The 18,546-nt window shown below is 39.4% G+C and overlaps 1 protein-coding gene across 2 annotated transcripts in view; it reads left to right on the top strand.

The window, feature by feature from the left end:
• Window positions 1-9,131, top strand: part of EPM2A (EPM2A glucan phosphatase, laforin) — a 36,008-nt gene extending 26,877 nt beyond the window's left edge. Inside the window, exons 3-4 of one of the 2 annotated variants that reach the window (XM_056486651.1) lie at window positions 5,672-5,913; window positions 7,307-9,131. In XM_056486651.1, the coding sequence (XP_056342626.1) occupies window positions 5,672-5,913; window positions 7,307-7,587 (523 nt within the window). In that variant the 3' untranslated portion in view covers window positions 7,588-9,131. The remainder of the gene's footprint in view (window positions 1-5,671; window positions 5,914-7,306) is intronic. The other variant, XM_056486652.1, reaches the window with a different exon arrangement.
• The last annotated feature ends 9,415 nt before the right edge of the window (window positions 9,132-18,546 follow it).

Here is an 18,546-nt window from a genome sequence, read left to right as displayed (position 1 = left end):
ATGCATTTCAGGGCATTAGACAGCAATCTAAGTAATGTTTCTAGATTGCTCTGACAGAAGTAAAGGAACCTCATCAGATTTCTAGGAAGTGCTTACTGTCACAGGTTTAGAAAAAAGAACAAGGAAGGCCTGGAAGAGAGATGTCTAATTTGGTACTTGAGGGAAGGCACACAGAGACCTATGAATAAGCTGCTACATGATGTTAGAAGGATGCCACAGGCAAAAGAAGGAGCACATGAAGGATGATAGTTCTGGGTCATCATAATCCAGTGGTATCACCATTTAAAGTGACGTGCCTTGTCACAAGGCAGAGGATACAGAAAAGATGAAAGAGCATCTCAGCTATAGCTGGTAGGATTTCCTATATTCTCATTTTGAATATGCCCAAAGCAGTACTTCTGGAAATCTCTTTTTTAAAGTGTCAAATGAGACAGGAAACAGACATCTGGTCTCTGAACTAGTTTGAATTTGGCTGAAAGTTGAAAATTTCTATGAAGCTTTTGGTTCAGACAGATTATAATTTTCCATAAGAAAATCCGCCTTATAAAAATTTCTGAATGAGTTCCTACTGCAGTCCCATCAGGGGAGGAAATAGGAATGCAGTGTAATTGGAAACAGTCTCTAGTAGTTCAAGTGCTGCAAAAATCATCTGTAACTGAGTTGTACTTCAGGCCTATATTCCCTTTAGGCTTGTACTGGTACCAGAGTAAGAGCATTACACTGGTGCAAAAAAACACTCTGTATGCCTAGAAGCAACACAAAATGCTGGGGGTAAATGGGCTGAATTATATATGTTGCTCTTCTGGGAATGCAGAGCAAGTTTTACTTCAAGTTTCTTGTAGCCGTGGTTGCATGCTATACCTTTAGGAAATAAGAGTCTCTTGAGGGACAACAGAGTCAATTGAATCATTATTTTGTTTGTTGTTTCAGCTAAATTTCTCTTTTTTGTTGTATGTGTATATTAATACTTATCTCACTGTCATCAGATGCTTAATGGGATCTAAGGAAGTAGACAAGTGAAGTGGAGTGCAAGCTTTTACACAGGCTACACCTTATCCTGGCACTGAGGGATGATTCAATCCATCACTTTTCATTTAAAATAATAGACTAGACCTTGGTCAAAAATATCACTGTTATAAACAAATGGCATAGCTGATGGATCACTGTTGCCAATAACCAATGACAAGCACTCTACTATGTTTCCTTAGTTTGGCAAAGTCCTGTCTTTTGATTAAAGCTGGCAACTATAAGGATTAAAGGACATCTGTCAGCACCTGATAGATACTCCGATGAAATATGTCCCTAAAGTGTCAAATCCTATCCTTTTCTATAAGAACTGTAACTCTTAGAGGATTGATTGATTTTAGGGTAGATTCTAAGATGCCTCCTCCTAGCAGAATGATGATTGTTCGGATCTGGAAGCAGTACCTGAGTCATCCCAGCTTGCAACTCAGCATTTTAGGATCTCTTTGTCTCAAAGCAGTAGTAGCAAAAGTAAAACAGGAGCTGCTGAAGAAGCAGAGTAAACATTGGTGTCATGGAGGAAGAACTGACTGCCTGATGCAGTAACCTGGTGTCTTCCCCTGGGTCAGATCACCTTCCCTGGGATCAAATCCCTGCAATTGCAGCTGCTGGCCTGGTTTTTGTACTGTACTAAAATTGAGAGGTATCATGTGTCATGCTTTGTGAACCAGCCTGAAAATTAGTCTGCAGCATTAAAAAGTTTCACAATGCTAATTTTTCATTGTCTCAGACTCATTTTCTCCTTAGGGATGGGAAGACCATTTGCATACACATTGATTAAATGGAATTCATTTGCTATTTTAGATGCATTCACTCTGAATTGTTATATTTTAATCTAGACTGTGCAGGGTCCTGGGGGAAAGCCAACAAACACAATATATGTCTAGATCATTAAAAATAATTTAAATGTACTGGAAGTGTACAAGTTTTTGCAGGGTATTCCATATTTATTCGGTAGTAATTATAAATAATTGTTGATTTTCTCAGTCAAAAAGCAGGTTTTAAATATGTCAGCCTTCAGTCTGGGCTCTGTAAAAATAAACTGAATAACATTTGCTTAATATTTAGTCCTTGTTACCACAAACTCAAGCTTGAGGTAGGTAAATATTGTATCCATATCTCTGGTGGAGAACTGAACTGTAGGGAAGGCTGAAAGTAGCTGACAGAAAGTACCTATAAAGAAAGGGTTTATAGACAATCTGCAAGTCTTAATCTCAGAAGATTGCTGACTATCATTGATGTTTAAATCATTCTAGGTGATTTCTTCATTGATAAACTGTCTCTGACTGAATTTTCCATGTCTTCTGGAGCCAAACATGGTTTATTATCCTTGACACAGAGAGTAAAGATGTACAATGAAAAAGTGTCATTTTTATATTAAAGCAAAATTTAAAGTAGTGTTTTGCTAAAACCCCATCCTGTTTTGATATTTTGGGAACATCAAAGGAGTTGGCTGGAAAGATTAAGGGTCTATTGATCACTAATAATTTCATAATTTTTTTGATGTGTTTAGGGATTACATAATCTGTGTCTGGAATACACCCACATGTGATCTTGAAAGCAGTGGCTGTCAGAGAGCTCAGAGCACTGTAACTTGACAGTTCAGAGGGGAATGTAAAAGAACTCTCTTTCCAATGCAAAATAGTCTTGTGGCTAAAATCTGGCTACCAACTGAGGTTCAGTGGCAACTTAAAGAAGGACCACATTGAAAAGGAAAACTAAAAATTATATCATTAAGGAAAGAGACATAAAAATGAAATTACTACATTCTTGCTTGGTACAATATGTATGTTTCCTGATCGTCAGCATAATGAAGCCCCCCAAAAAAATCAATATATAAAATATAGCTGCTGAACTCTCCATTAGTCTTTGTACTCGCATATGCACATTCCTTCCTTCTGATGGCAGAAAAAGGTAAGGTTTGAACTAGATAAAGCTAAATAGAAATATAGCTTCTATGCAGTAGGATTGTCCTAAAACTTTTGCATAAATTGGCTGATAGGACACCTCTGCACTACTATTTTCTGCATGGTAAAAGGGTGGTTAAGACTTGGCCAGCATGACCAAGAATTACAGATAAGGGGCTTGTAAACCAAGGTTAAGACTACATCTTGATCCTCTCAAAGGCTAAACTTTAGGACCTGATCATTAAATAAATTCACAAGAATTGCCTGCCTTAAATACATCTCCTAGGTCATTCTCTGTATGCCACCACTAGTTTAGTTAATGATAGGGAAAGAAAGTGATAAAAAATTTGGTAAACCTTTCAGATTGTTCAGTAAATGTAATTGGTGTTGTGCAATACAGGAGATCTTGTCATGTACAAGACCTGTTAGGATGCAAGAGCAAAATAAACAAATGGTCTATATCCCAGGGGTCTTGCAGGTAGCACAGCTGTGATGTTCACCCATTGAAAAATCATTGGGGGAAAAATTATAAAGCACTGGTTTATCAGTAAGCAAGAGTACTACCCAGAATTTTATTTATCTCAGGAATGCTTTAGTCACTTTTAATTCAATCACATCCTAGAAAACACAATTTTTTTCTCACATCCAGGTAATTTAGTGCATTAGATGCTTCACAAAGTATCAGGTGAATTACATATGTATGAGTCACTAGGAAAGCCTTTGAAGGGAGGGTAATAATGTTCTTGTTCTTGAAATAATGTCCTCATATTGTCACAAGGTATTAGTGATATTGCCATTTCTCTGTCCCAGGAATGTAGTTTTGTGGGCATTGCTCATCTCCAGACATTTGTCAGCATCTGTTAGGGCACTGTGGCTTACATTCACCACCTTGAAATGCTCTAGTCATTGTGGCAGGTTCCTGTGGCAGATTCCTGTGGCAGAATCCTGAGAGCATTCACTCACTCAGGTTAGGATGGGGGCTGCTGTGGGGCTGGCTCATGGGAAGGGGGGCAGTGAAGCAGTTGTTGCAGTGCACCTTCACCCATCCCTCTGATCAGTGAGGATGCTGGAGCTGGTTATGTTGGATTTTGGGCAATTCTTGAACATGTATGTGAAACAACAACCAAGTTAAATCTTTTCAAGTGATCTCACTGTTGGAATGTGGTTGAAATGGTTATTTGCTATGTAATATATTTGTTTAAATTGGTCTCAGTTACCATATATTGAGATTAAGTGTTTTGTCCCATTGAAACAGGGGCTGTTAAGGCCAAAGGCTGTATTTGTGTATGCAACTCACCATGGATGCAGCTTACAGGAAACAATAATAATTAGTGCTTCCTGGATCTGAATTTTTCTTTTTGATAATATTGCAGTACTAATAAGGCAGGATTTAATTATTACAGCCAATTGCAGGTCTTAATTAAATGCCAGTACTTATTACTGTGATAGTAAAATGGAAATAGCTACCTGATGATTTAAGAGTGGTTTATAGGTTTCTGGAAAAAATGAAACTTTCCTTATTTTTTGCTGAGGTTAAAATTGGGAAAGATCATAAGACATACATGGCAGACATTTTATTTTTGAGGATCTTGCTTTTATTGTAGATTTGCATTTAATTGTGTTTGCTTGGTTTGCAATCAATTGTGTTACATAATTGTTGCAGTTAATAAGGTTTGCGAAATTTTATGTTAAGTGCAGGGGTATTTTGTTTAGTTTGTGGATTGCCCATTCAAAATCAAAGTTAATGGAAGCATAAAGAAATTAAAGTAGATCACTACTGATTTGAGCATCTGAATAATCCATTGTAGATACCATCATTTTAATTGCATGTGCATGTTAAAAACCCTCATTTGAAAACAAGTTTCTTAATATTCAGTTTATAATGTCAACATCTGTTGAAGTATACAATAGGTTTATGATAATTAGCAATGGGAAAACCATAGAAGTTTTGAAGTTTGATTTAGATAAACAACCATATTTCTGGTACTTTCCCATCCTACATAAACCTCTTGTTTTCCTGAAAAATTTCTGGTCCTTCAGGCCTTGAAGGAAGCTAACATGTATTGTAATTCTGTATCTGATTCCCACTAGACTCAAAGAGATCAGAGAAAAATTAGAAGAAAATTACTCATTAATTTTTAAGTTTCATCACAGAAGGGTAGTTCAAAATGCTTTTTTTCCTACTTCCCTCATTATAGTGGTAGCTAAAGAGTTGGTAGATTTCTTTATGTTTACTTATTACTAAAGTAATGCAGATCTGGATCATGTGAATTCTTTTTTTTTGTTTGTTGGTTTGTTGTTTTTTTTGTTGTTGTTGTTTGGGGGTTTTTTTTGTATTTTGTGTGTGTGTGTGTTCGCAAATTGCACACTTCACAGTGAAGAAACTCTGAAGTTTTCAGAGTTTTCTTATTCTAGTCCCTGATGTTAGTAAGCTTCTACTGCAAGTTTAGTGATGAATGGTGCCTTGGAGATCTCTGCTATAACTGTGCTCTGAAATTTTCTCTAAGTTCTTCTGGCTCTTTGTGGTAGTCAAGAGCTTGATCCCCAGCATTAGACATCAACAACTCAACTGTAACAAAATAAGTTGTAATGAAACAAGAAGTTTCTTACTGCCTGACATGTAAAGTGTGTGCTTAGCAGTGTTTGTGTGATGATGTCAAGCAGGTTTGGAACTGGAGCACTGCTGGCAGTTTCCTTAAGGTATTGTAACCAATCCCACTGCAATGTTTTCTCAATGCTAGGATTCTGCCAAACATCTGGCTGGGAAGTTGCCCTCGGCAGCTGGAGCACGTGACAATCAAGCTGAAGCATGAGCTGGGTGTTACAGCTGTGATGAACTTCCAGACTGAATCTGACATAGTTCAAAATTCCTGGGGCTGCAACCGCTACCCAGAACCCATGAGCCCCGAAATCCTCATGAAACTGTATAAGGAAGAAGGTCTTGCCTATGTCTGGCTGCCAACTGCAGATATGAGCACTGAAGGTAATGCTCATGTCACTCTTGCAGTAAATTAATAGCAATAAACACTTTGAGTTACTAATCTGTCACTTTCATGACAGCTGGTGGGGGGAGGAGTTCTGTGTACATTTTGCATGAAAATATAGTTGGCACACGAGGTATAGTTTCTTTGTGTGCTGTCTTTAACAAATTATTCATATTTTCTTGTAGGCAGAGAGGCCATCTAAAGTACTTTGTGTCTGGCAGTATTACGTGTGTTAGAGTTTAAAGCCATTTGACATCAATAACAGCTTGACTATTTTTGCTTTCAGCTTGAGTTCAGCCTATATAATGAAAATATGCTGTGTAGGTGGAAGGCTGCAAGTGTGCAGAGCAGAGCAGCTTGCCACCTTTGCTGATTAAAAATGGAGAGGCACTGCTGTGTGTCTGCTGTTCCCTTCCCAACAAACAGTTTGTCTATAACTGTCGTATCCTAGCCTGATGAAACTCCATAGACACATTTAGTTTGCAATTAATTGAAAATACTCATAGCACCTGAGCTGTAACATCAGTTACTAGTACTTTTAACTCCTTGGTTGGAATGCTCAGTTCAAAGTCTCTTTTCCAGCCAGAAGGTTAGAAAGTGAGTGTGTTTTGAAGTGAGCAGCCTGTCAGCAGAAGAGAGTACTTTCAACACAGTGCCCCAAATAGATAACTGTCATGTCAGCAATAGGACATCAGGGAAGACAGGAGACCTTAAAACAGGGATTTGAAATGGTTTCATGTCAGTGCTCATATTTGCCATGAGGAAGAGTTGGGCTCTGCTGTTTGCAGCTCTGGTTTCCAAGATATCCAGAAGAAAAGTGTCAGAATATATTCATCCCTTTGGGAGAGAGAAAGGCTATTCTGTGTTGTTTACAAATATGCTTTGTACACTATGAAATCATAACAGTTTTAAGTTGTACAGTAAAATGTTCTTCTGCTCTTCCTCCCTCACTTACTGAATTAATGACCTTCATTACAATGTTTTGAAAATCAGCAGTATGTAGGTACCTTCACAAACCTCTGGTGTTAAAAAACATTTCATTTTTGTCTTGCTAACTTTAGTGCTTTGTGCTGTTCTCTATAATGTGCTGCCTTGTCTCAGTTCCTTTGAAAATGAATATGCCACACACATCTGATGCTATCAGAATGTTTATTTAGAGAAGACTTGGGGCATTTTACAGTTTTGTGTGATCTGATTCTATATTGCAAGAAAAGAAAAACAACCAAAACAACAACAAGTTAGCCTAGAAGGTCATTTGAGAAAAGAAAGAAAAAAGTGGAATATGTCAGGTTTGTCATTATATTTCACAGTTCATCAGTCTGTACAGGCAGAATCTCAGCCATGAACTGGCTTTGCCCAGTGCAAATGAACGTGCCTTGTTTGTGACCTTAGGAAGAGCGCAGATGCTGCCACAAGCCGTGTGCCTCCTGCACGGGCTGCTGCAGAACGGGCACACGGTGTACGTCCACTGCAACGCCGGAGTGGGCAGGTCCACGGCCGCCGTCAGCGGCTGGCTGAAGTACGTGGTGGGATGGAGCCTGCGAAAGGTGCAGTACTTCCTGGCTGCCCGCAGGCCGGCTGTCTACATAGACGAGGAAGCTCTCACTCGTGCTGAAGATGATTTCTACCAGAAATTTGGGCATCTTCGTTCCTCGTGCCAAATACAAGAGTAGGAAAGCAGAAGAGGGAAAGGAAGGGGAAGAGAAGAATCCTTACATTTCAACCCCAAGGACTTAAAAATTTCTGTGACTCAGGCACCCGCCTCACCTCTTCAGATTATAAACTTCTTGTAAAAGTTATGAGAATTTTGTTTTAAAAGTGCCTTAGAGTGTTTTTATTTGCTTTCTTTAAGCATGATGTTTCCTGTTTTCAAGCGTTTTGGTGCAATTATGAGACCTAGAAACTCTGCAAAGTGAAACAAGATTTTCTTTTAACTACTTGCCTACAGGAACTGAGGTTTTAGGGGTTGACACTAAATAAGATATGAGGTGAGGTAGAGTTGGCAATATTTCAGTGACAAGAAAAAAATGCAAAGATTGACTGGATTAAGGTTCAGGTTAGGATGGAGCAGATAATCACCAAACTTCTCTGTTATTTTAAGCAGATATTATATTGTTGCAGTGTTTTGTAGAATTCTGTAGTCAAGTAGTAATGATGAGAAAGACCAGAAGGAAATTGGCTCTTCAACTCAGTATTTAAAAACATAAAGCTAATGTCTAACGCAGTGAACTAAGATTTGCTCTTTGTCTATCTAGTTAATGTTAAATATTATGAGCTCCAGCTGTATTCTTTTATGACGTTGGGGTTATGCTGGGCTGTGGCACGAAGAGAGGACACAGCTCCAGCTGTGGCAGCCTTGCTTTGTTGTGGGGCAGGACCACTGTTTGTTACATTATCCTGGGCTGTGGGTTCTCTGAGTTGAAGCTGCATTTTGCCCTGCCAGTCCATGCAGTGTTGCACAGGGTCAGTCTGAGCAGTAACCACTGGAGTAAGACAGGACCTATAGGAATTGTGTGATAAGCAATGTGCATGACTGGCACCACAGCCTCTGGGCTCTTGACCTACTTTAGTATCTTCAATACAGCAAAAGCCTCTCCTTGTGCAAGCAGTGGGTGTGGGTTAGGTTTAGCTGACTGAAGCTAATGCTGGACTATCTGGGCTGAATGAAGTGGATACATTCCTCATAGGAACAAAGAGCAACTCAGGAGCTTATCCTCAGTGTTGGCTTTGTGGATGATCCCTAATGTTTTCCATTGCTGCTTGGTCCCTTAGCTAAACTAAGCAGTGGCACCAACAGCTTCCAGTCCTGCTCAGATAAAACCAATTTGCTGCAGGTTGAGTTCAACAGAAAAGAGAGGATTAAGGATGCATAAACATTAAGAAACATGATTTCTATAGGTTTATTCTTCAGTGAAATCTCATTTTTTCCAGCTAACTTGATGCAGTCAGTGACAGAGAAGTTTAAGTAGTAAATATTGATTTTCTGAATACTTAATGGAGAAACTATTAGATATGAACTGTTTATAGAGAATGTCCAAAATAATACATTTTATTTATCTTATACTTCAATCATCTTAAGAATAAAAATGTTTATTTAAGTTATTCTGTCTGTGGTTTTGATCATGACTTTATTTTGATTTTTTTGAAATAGCACTGCCTGTTTAGGAAATGGATGAGAAAAGTTCTCTGTTAAATAAAGAGAAAATGTCCATCCAGCAGCCCATTCTGTCACGTGTCTTTGTCTTCCACTTTCACAAATTTCGAAATTGATCCAATGGGACAAATATTTCTATATAGAAGTGGAAGCAGTCACTTTAATGGTAACAGCCCATGTCTTGTCTGGTGTGCTGTGTCGGTTTGATGTGAATTCTCAAAAAACAGCACAGCAAAGGTGTGTGGATCATATGGTGCCTCTGGTACCCTCAAAGGGCTTTTCCTAGCCCAGTGCAGAAAGCAGAGGGGGGTGAGTGCTCCTGTCTGGCTGTTGGGCTACAGCTGCCTGCCCAGGAGTTACCTCATTTTGATTGAGTTTAAAGTAAAATTGGTGAGCTTTTACTACCATGTTCTCCTTGAAATCAGACACTGAGAGGAGAATGGCATAAGAAGAAAAGAGTACAACTTGTTTAAGTTTTACATTTCTGCTGAGGTTTATTTAAAACCACAAGCTTAAAATGTGTTTCCAAGAATTCCTGTCAGACAGCCTTTCCTCTAGATGTGATTTGTAATAAATGCTGGGGCAAATACTTGTAGATTTGATTCTTGTTTCACTGGTGACATATATATATATATTTCCTTTCAGGAAAGGGAATGAGATCTTGTATTTCAACAGGGATTATTTGGGCAAGCTTTGGTCCATTTCCCTGCACTTCTTGTCATCCCATTTACTTTTAGTGTTTTAACTTGGTTTCGGAATTTTCCCTTTATGTTTTTTAGCATTTCATTTCCTTAGCATCTTCTCTACACTCTTTTTTAACCTTTCTTCCTTGATTTCAGGATTTTATTTGGAGTAATTTTAGCAAGTTTTGGTTCATAGCACTGCCCCTCCTGTCATGTCAGTCCATTTCGTTGTAGTCACTCAATTTCTAAATTTTCCAGATTTTTTCCATTGCATTTTTTTCATCATATCTCCTTTCCAGAGAGTTTGTTAGACTTTGTCCTCTGATTTTAACAATTCATTCCCTTTCCTGAAAGCAAGATGGAAGCAGACTGATGCTTCACTTTTAGGGCAGGAATTCACATGACACAGGAGTCACAGATTCAACGATGCTCTAGCAGGTTGTTAATTCATTGTTTGCTGTCATTTCAGCAAGGGGTTGTTGATTCATTGCTTATTGCCACTTCAGTTTGCTTCTCTGCTGAACTGCTTGGGAGTACATATCATAGAGATTGCATTAGCTCGTGACCTGCATGGAAGCAACTTGCCAACATCACGTTAACAAAGAATTGCAAAGAGAGCCCAGAAGGATCCTTGCAGTCCCTTTGTACCTATTTGTAGCATCCTTTTTTTCTCTCATTGCTGCCTTCCTGCCTTTGTCAATGAAGGCCACTCTGTCAAGCAACATTGATTCAAAACGTTTTCTGTGGAATGCAACTAGGAACTTAAATGGTAAAGGGATCATTGCAAGAGACTACAGCAACAGGAAAATCAATCATATAAAAATATTCGATTTCTTCAAATGTATAATTAGATAACGAATCTGCATTTAGAGATTATGTATTAGAATTCCAATTTGTAGTGCATTTTTTACTGATTGGATCATTAGCTCTTTCCACAGTAGCTACCCTCTTGATGTAATTTGGACAAAAGGATCAAGACAGGCTTTTGCATATTTTCTTGCTACTTTTGTCCTAAAGCACTACAAAATTTAGAGATAAACAGCTCCTATAAAAAGAATTAGAATCAGATAGACAGTAATGGTTATTTTGGAGGGGGCCCAAGAAGCCTGTAATAATGGGAACCAGGTAAAAATGTTTTGATAACTCATCAGTGGAGAGCATTAGTTGGGGAACACAGCTGTGATGCTGTGACCATCAGTGTTCTCTGCCCTGTTAGAGCCATGTTTTTACCTCCATTAAATTAAAGAAGAAAGTAGAATTTGATGCTTGAAATAGGAACATTTATAACTCCAGGTAGTTGGAGTATCTCAATGTCATTATAAGGCCAAACAATAGCATATATTCTTACCCAGTGCTATGCATGTGAAGGAGCTAGGCAATTCTCTAATGAGTGATTTTGTAACAAGCACAGCCCCTTGAGGGATGGGTTGGGCTTTGGTGGGTGTAGTTTCATGAATATTTTTACTTTGGACATAACAAAAATACTAATGACAGACTTCTGCAGGACATTTCTACAGGACAGACTGATGATGCAAGCTGGTGAAAGGGAACTGGTGTGACTATCGAATACCTTCCTTTCTCCCTTACTCCCTTCTTCTTTGAACTTTGGTCCCTTTGCTTATGTTGTAAGTTTATGATCTTCCCTTCTGTGTACAGCATCAAGCACAACAAAGCTCTGGCTGCAGGTTTGATACCAGGCTGTTCTCCACGGTTGAAAAGTCTCAAACCTGGCAGCTGAATTGTGTGTGCTGCACAAAATCATGTGCCAAGCAGTCTCTCTGCTCTGGAATGAAATTAAAATTTGACACTGCCAGTCAAGCCCACTTGGGCAATGATAAAGAAAAAAGGCTGTAGATTGTTGAGGAGCAAGTATAAAAATCCCTATTTAAAACAAGAAGGCAAAAAGTCAGACTTATTCTATTACCTATCATGATGGCCTTTTTGAGCTCTAATCTATAAAACCCACTGAATTTACTGGTCTGTGTTTGAGGAAAAAAAATAAATAAAGTAACCAAAGACATTTTCTGTAAGTGTATTAGCCTGTTACTCCTTTTATTCTTCATAATTAAATTGCAGTGAGATGTTTCAAACCAATGATGAAGTTACAAAAACCATTATTCTTTAAAAAAATACACTGTGCAGCAGAAAACAATGAGAAAATACTTAGAAGCATAATAACTACTGGAAAAGCAGATATTTGGCAAGCAAGATTTACCTTCTGGAAAGATAATGAACATCAGGCTGCTGTTGGCTAAAATGGAATTGGATTAATGCAGCTGAATGTCTCCAGCTCTGTTTACATTCTCAGTGGTAAATCACCTCTCCAGATATTCCTTAAAAAGTATTCTGCTGGAAAGAAATTGTGGTTTATTTTCCACATTAATATAACATAAAGGGTAATGGGCTGCCCTGATGGAGCAGACTGGGAATGGTAGAAGTGGAAAGGAATTAATAATTTTTATGTGTTTCAGCAACAGTGTGACATCATCAACAGTAAGGCCAAACCACATGACTTCATAACTGATCTCCTTCCTAAATGTTTAGAGGAAAGCAGTATTTTCAAGGGCAATGACAGTACTGTGTATTAGCATAATTGCAGGATTTTGATACAAGTAACCAAAATACATGTTGCTGGCACTTCAGTTGTGCTAACAGCGAAACTATGGGTGCTTATTCCTAATTATACATATTTTCCTCTTGCTCTTCCTTTCACCTCAAGGTCTTTCATTAGAGTCCTAAATGGTTTACTTTTTAATTTTGTGGCTAAAAATTCCCATATTTTTAAGAATGAGTAATGAGTATTTTATCAAACCCTTTTGACATACCAAGACTTGTCTTATGAAGTAAGAACTGTTATACTCTGTAAACTAAAGATGGTAACTAACTTAACTTGACATGATTCAATCTTTATGTGCTTAAATGTGTGTCTTATTTGGGAGATTGAATTTATAAAGATTGTGGGATAATGTATATGATTTCATAATTACTTCAGTGCTGATGTTATATTTATGTCAAGGAAAATAGAAGGCCTGTTTGCTCACAAGCTGGTAAAATATTTAATGCTATCTCATTCTTGATTTAGATAATGTGAGGAAAAAGCATAAAAAAGCTTCCAAGAAGAAATTTCTAATGCTGGACAGGTTTTTGTGGCCTTTACTTAATGTCATTATAACAAAATTTATTTTGTGGTAATGCAGTTTCAGCAGAGAAATAATTAATGGTCAGGCCATCATCCAAGAGTAGCAGCCATGTTAATTTGGGCAGCCAGCCCAAAGTCACTGCAACAAATCAAATGCTGAAAATTAATCCAATCTTCAAAAATTCAATAAAATACATAAACACAGAGGTAAATAATGAAACACTGTGTTTAGGCTTAAAATGCAGTTTGCAATGTTTAGCTGTATAAAAAAGAAAGGTGGAAAGGTAAGCTTTCAAGAACACAGACCACTTGGATACCTTCTCTTGGGCAATTAACTCATACAGTGCACTCAAGCTGGTGAAGCTTCCTGAGCATAAAAATGGTTGCTGGTGCCCTGTGGTTTGGCAGTCACATAAATCCTTTGTGTAGAGATGTGTGCTTTGGAAATAGGATCAATGAGGCTATGCTTTAGAAGAGCTAATGGGAAGGGCATCACTTAAAACATGCTTAAATTATAGCTCTAGATGGAAGTCTAAACAAGAACACATCTTGATGGAGTCTTTCTCTCCACATGTGTCTTGCTGAAGCAGGCAAGCCTCTCAGATGTCTCCCACCCTGCAACGCCTGTGTTTATAGCCAGAGAACCAGAAATCCTCACACAGTAGCGTGGCCCTGACACCAGCCAGACTCTGCAGGTGAAATGGATTATTTAATCTCTCTACTTGAGTTCTTCTGTTTCTTAACATGACACAAAGGATGCTTAACCTCAGCCCCGTCACCAGCAGCTGAATGGGAGAACTGCTGTTCCCAGTGCCTCCAGTCCCAGTGGCTGTGGGGGTGCTGTGAGCCCTTGATCAGAGTATTTCAGGTACTTTGGAACTCCATGTTCACATGGTTTAAATGACCACCTTAAACTTCATCGAGAGTTACTTGTCCATGACCCCCACATACACTCCTGCCACACCTGTGAATGCTGCAGTTTGATGGCACTCACAGGCAGCTCAGGGTCTAGCAATAAGAGCCAGGACTCTGATTGTGCCTTCTTCCCACCTGAGGTGTCTTACCCACCTGGAATAAGGGTGCATGAACAGATGCTGTCATCTTTAGCCAGACTCAGAGCAGGTTTTTTGGTGCCTTATCTATCCAAGTGCCTTCTTCAAAGAATAATGAAGATAATCATGATAGGGTATTCTCAGCACCACTGAAAATCTCATTTGTGGGGTGGTTTTAGTTTGTTTGGTTTTTGGTTTTTTAAATTAAGCTTAATTTAGGTATTCAGCTATGGGCAACTAAAGCAGAAAGTGCTGCTCTTAATTTCTGAAGTCTTCTACTCTTCCTATATGGTAAAATAAATGCATTGTTTTGCAGCAATTTTCATGCAAAGGACTGCAAAACGTCTTGAAAGGCAATAAGTAGATATTAGCCCAGGAGAGGAAGATGGAGAAACAGGAGTAGGAAAATGCATGAACTGAAGAAATTAGCAGTCTACTTGGATAAGTGGCTAGGTAGCCTTCCTTCCTTCCTTCCTGAGCTGTCCTGCCACCTGAGAAGAAGCAGGGGAGGAAGGGAGGCTGGCAGCACAGGCTGGGGGCAGGGAGGGGAGCCAGGAGGAGCTGTGTGAACCTGGAGTGGGTGGGAAGGAGCCACGGTCCAGGGCAGGGCTCAGGGCTGAGCCTGTCCTCTGGGGCAGCAGAGCCACAGCCTCCCATCCTCACTGGGGTTTCACAGCACCTGGGAATACCTCATTCAGCTGTAAGACACAGGCATGGGTACTGAGGAAATGCAGCAGTGAGACACAAATGCATCTCAGCACCCAGCAATCACCACAAGCACACAACACCCTTGGGAACAGCAAAGCCTGGCGAGCTGTTTAACAAAATCTGCCAATATCATTATTTTTGAGAGGAAAAAATCTGATTAGGTCTCTCTTGATTGCTGGGAACATGACTTGAGTACACTTTAGAAAATGCTGAGCTCTGCCATTTGTGTATTCCTGCTTATGAACTAAAATCAGTAATTTAATTTTAGCTATAAACACAGTTTGATTTTGCTTTCCTGAATAGCTATAGTTCCAAAGTATCCTTCAGTGGCACTCTGATTTAAAAAGAAGAAAAAACAACCCCCCAAAGAATTGTATCAGAAATTGATGGAAATTGTATTGACAAGGTAATTTCTGTGGTTTTAAGTTTGGCTTATTGGGGTATTACTAAACATAGAATTATCTTCTTTTCACTCAACTGTCTATATTATATACTTATAACTGTCTAATATTACTGATTAAAATATAATTTTGGATAGCACAGACAATATAAAACTATGTTTGAAACTGATGTATTTTTTGTGTTAGAAAGATCCAAGGTTCACTGTGTTAAAATTTTTGTTAAAACCTCCACATCTGTAAAATAAACATTGATGAGAAATGTAGCAGTTACCAGAATCTGCTGTTTTCATGCTGAACCTGCTTTTCATTTGGTAAGGCAGGAGCAAAAAGGATTTAGAAAAACTTGTTAAAGTCAAAGGGAAAACCTACCTAGACACATCAATGTACCTTTACTCTCTTTTCTCAGCACTGGACTTGGGCAGGGGATTGGCTGATTCTCCTCCTGTGCTCTGAAAGGCTTCCCTCAGATCACACAACCTTTAGAAACAAATTGATCTAACAAAATACACACAGCTTGTGGAAATTTAGGTACCAGAACACTCGTGGGGATTTCAAGTTGAATACTTTACACCTGGAGCCCAAAAGTTTGCTTGCATTCTCCACTGTGATGTTTGATGGAACAAACTTAAAATTGGTTCATTGCTGCAACTAAAATGCCCCCAGAAAATGCCAGAATTTGAGAATAAGGAAATTCTCATTACATGACTCTGTGACTCAAACAAAGTATGTAAGGTGGCAAAGTGAAATCACTTCATTTTTCAAAGTTATTGGGTGATAATAAATGCTGGAACTTCTTTATGCAAACAATATCTGACAATATCTGTCCCGCACACCAGCAGAATTTTCTGAGTATCTATGTTCATGTGCCACATGCCTCCCTGGTACACAAATAAAATGAAGAGCAAGCCTACCCAAGATCAGGGTTTTCAAGACTGCAAATTAAAAGGATGGAAGTGTACATGTCAGATATGTAGTGGCTGGAAATGCAAGTAATCTCTGCAGTGTCTTGGTGAGAGTCTGCAATTTTCAGCAATATTGCTGTTGTATTTTGCATGAGCATCATTTTTCTCTAGTCTGTAAAAATTTACTCCTGTACTTTTCTGCTTAATTTCTGCCCCTGCTACTTCTCACATTTAAAGTGACTCATACTACTGAAATTTTGAGGAAAATTCTTTGACTTGTGGAATTTTTTTTCTCTGTGGACTTCTGTGCTCTGTCTTGGTAACTGTTTATTCCAGACTTGCCAAAAAATTCTGGTGATTTATTTTATTTGCAAAAATTCTGATGCATATATGCACAGATAAAAGACATAGAAGTAATGGAGGATAACTTAAAGGAAAAAGGGTCCTCATGTTTATGACTAGAGCCTCATAAAGTCCTTTTCCCCATCAGTTTCCCCAAAGATTTATTTCTGAGTTTGTCACTGCACTTGTAACAGCCCAGCCATAGAGCAGACACCAAGAAGTTTCTTAAATATTTTTAATTACCAGCTAAAAACTTTATCAAACCACATAAGTTTTAGGGCTTTTATGGACCAGATGAAGCTGTATTGTTTGGTGTCCCAGTGCCTGTATGCCACCTGTTTGCTGAAAGAGGAATCACCTGAAGACACTGAATAGAAAATCAGAGGTCAGAGGCAAATCTGATGCCTGTTCCAGCTTGGGAGAACAACTGATAAACACCTCAACCTGTCTGGGACATGGGGCACAGCATCATCCCTGGGGAGACACCTCTTATTTGTAATGAATTTGCTGACTCCTGATTGCTTTTTAGGGTGGTGGGATAGCTCTAGTGCTCATTGCAATTATTCAGGGCTTAAAATGCTGGCCTGGAAAATGGGAGTGTAGGCTTAATCCACTTTTCTGCCCAAAGTGTTTCACAGCTGTGTCTCCCAGGATGTGGCCCTAGATGCTGAGCTGTATGGCATGTGAAGGAAGCTTACATTGAATTTATGTTGGCTTTAAGAAGCCAAAACATCCTGGAGAGCAAGCAGGACACACCGGGCTCCTTGTCAACCATGAGCACCCAGATCCCACCATCAGCATTTCTGTTGTGCCTTCCCTCTCTGGCCCAATGAAACTTGAATTCTGTTCTGCATTCTGGCATCATGCTGTGGGAATTGGGTGACTTGATCCCACCATGCATGCCTGGCCTAGAACATATTGGTAAAGGAACTCACAGATTTTATGCTCACTTCCAAACCAAGTATTCTTAGAAGAAAGCTATTATGACAAAAATATCACCATTATCTCAGATGTTTCAGAAGAAATGAGAGAATGGTAGCAGATGTTCACATCAGCATCAAGAGACCGACAGTCAGTAAATGATATTTATGCCTCAACCCACTAAGGAATCTGCAATGCTGTAAATCCCAGCCCTGGGAGCTGATGTATACAAGGTCTGGAAATGCTCTGTGCTGGCACCACCATCATCACTCCAGAACCTAAGGAGGTTTTTGGATCTTGGCTCCATCTTCAGCTGTCATCCATTGAAAGTGACGAAAAAAGTGTGTAGGTGCTATCACTGTTTAACTCAACAACTTCCAACATCTTCTAGTGAGAAAAGGAAGAGGAAAGTTTGTGTGCTGCCTCACCAAAGGAGAAATGTTTACTTTCTTCCTATTCTTAGCCCATATAAGACACCATATACTGCCAGCAAAAGCTGTACTTGGAATGGAGAAATGATATAGGTTCATAATGTAAAGAATTTGATTTTCCTGTTGTCTTTTTATTCTTTTCCCCAAATTGAAAAATCATTTAAATAATAGTTTAAAGGGAAAAATTATCTACTAAGATGGAGAGCAGTCATAGAAAACACCAGTTTACTGGTGGTTTTCTAACAAGGGTATATGTATGGGGAAAAAAGAAAAGGAAAGAGAAAGGACATGTGCCTTTGCAGCCATCCCAACAGCCTTCACCTGCCAGTCTCAAACAGCTTGTGCCACGGTGGGGGAATTTGAACTAGGCTGAATTCCCTCAGGAAATACATTTGTGGAAAATGGGACATACAAAATCATGACCTGAAAGTGGGTGTCAAGGTGAGGGATGACTTTTTGGTTGCTGTGGGAGTTCAGTGCAACCTGGGGGAGCTCAGCTGTGCACAGACAGGTCCTGCCCCGCTCAGGGAAGTACCCACGTGCCAGAGCATCACTTTTGAGAGCAGCCTCACAGCAGGCACTGGCCTCTCTCCCTGAGCTGTAGACAATTTTTAGGTACTTTGGACCCAGGCTGATGAGTCCCATTGCAGTGCTGGTGTGGACTCTGGCAGTCCAGACTCCTGGCCTGGGGCACCTTGAGGGGAATGGAAGGGAGGAAAGCAGAGCAAAGCCATGGCAGGGAGCCCCTGGCTCAGCTCAACATGGCTTGTGGGGACCAGCCCTCAGCAGAGTTTGCAGCAATGCCAGCTCCTGCAGCTGGACACAGAGACACACTCATGCTTAGAAAAATCCACACAGTAGCCTCCTTATATGAGCAAGGTTTTGAGAGTCATCACAAA

Source organism: Oenanthe melanoleuca, chromosome 3 (genome assembly GCF_029582105.1).
Source record: "Oenanthe melanoleuca isolate GR-GAL-2019-014 chromosome 3, OMel1.0, whole genome shotgun sequence".
Lineage (NCBI taxonomy): Eukaryota > Metazoa > Chordata > Aves > Passeriformes > Muscicapidae > Oenanthe > Oenanthe melanoleuca.
This window is presented reverse-complemented; position numbering and strand designations above follow the sequence as displayed.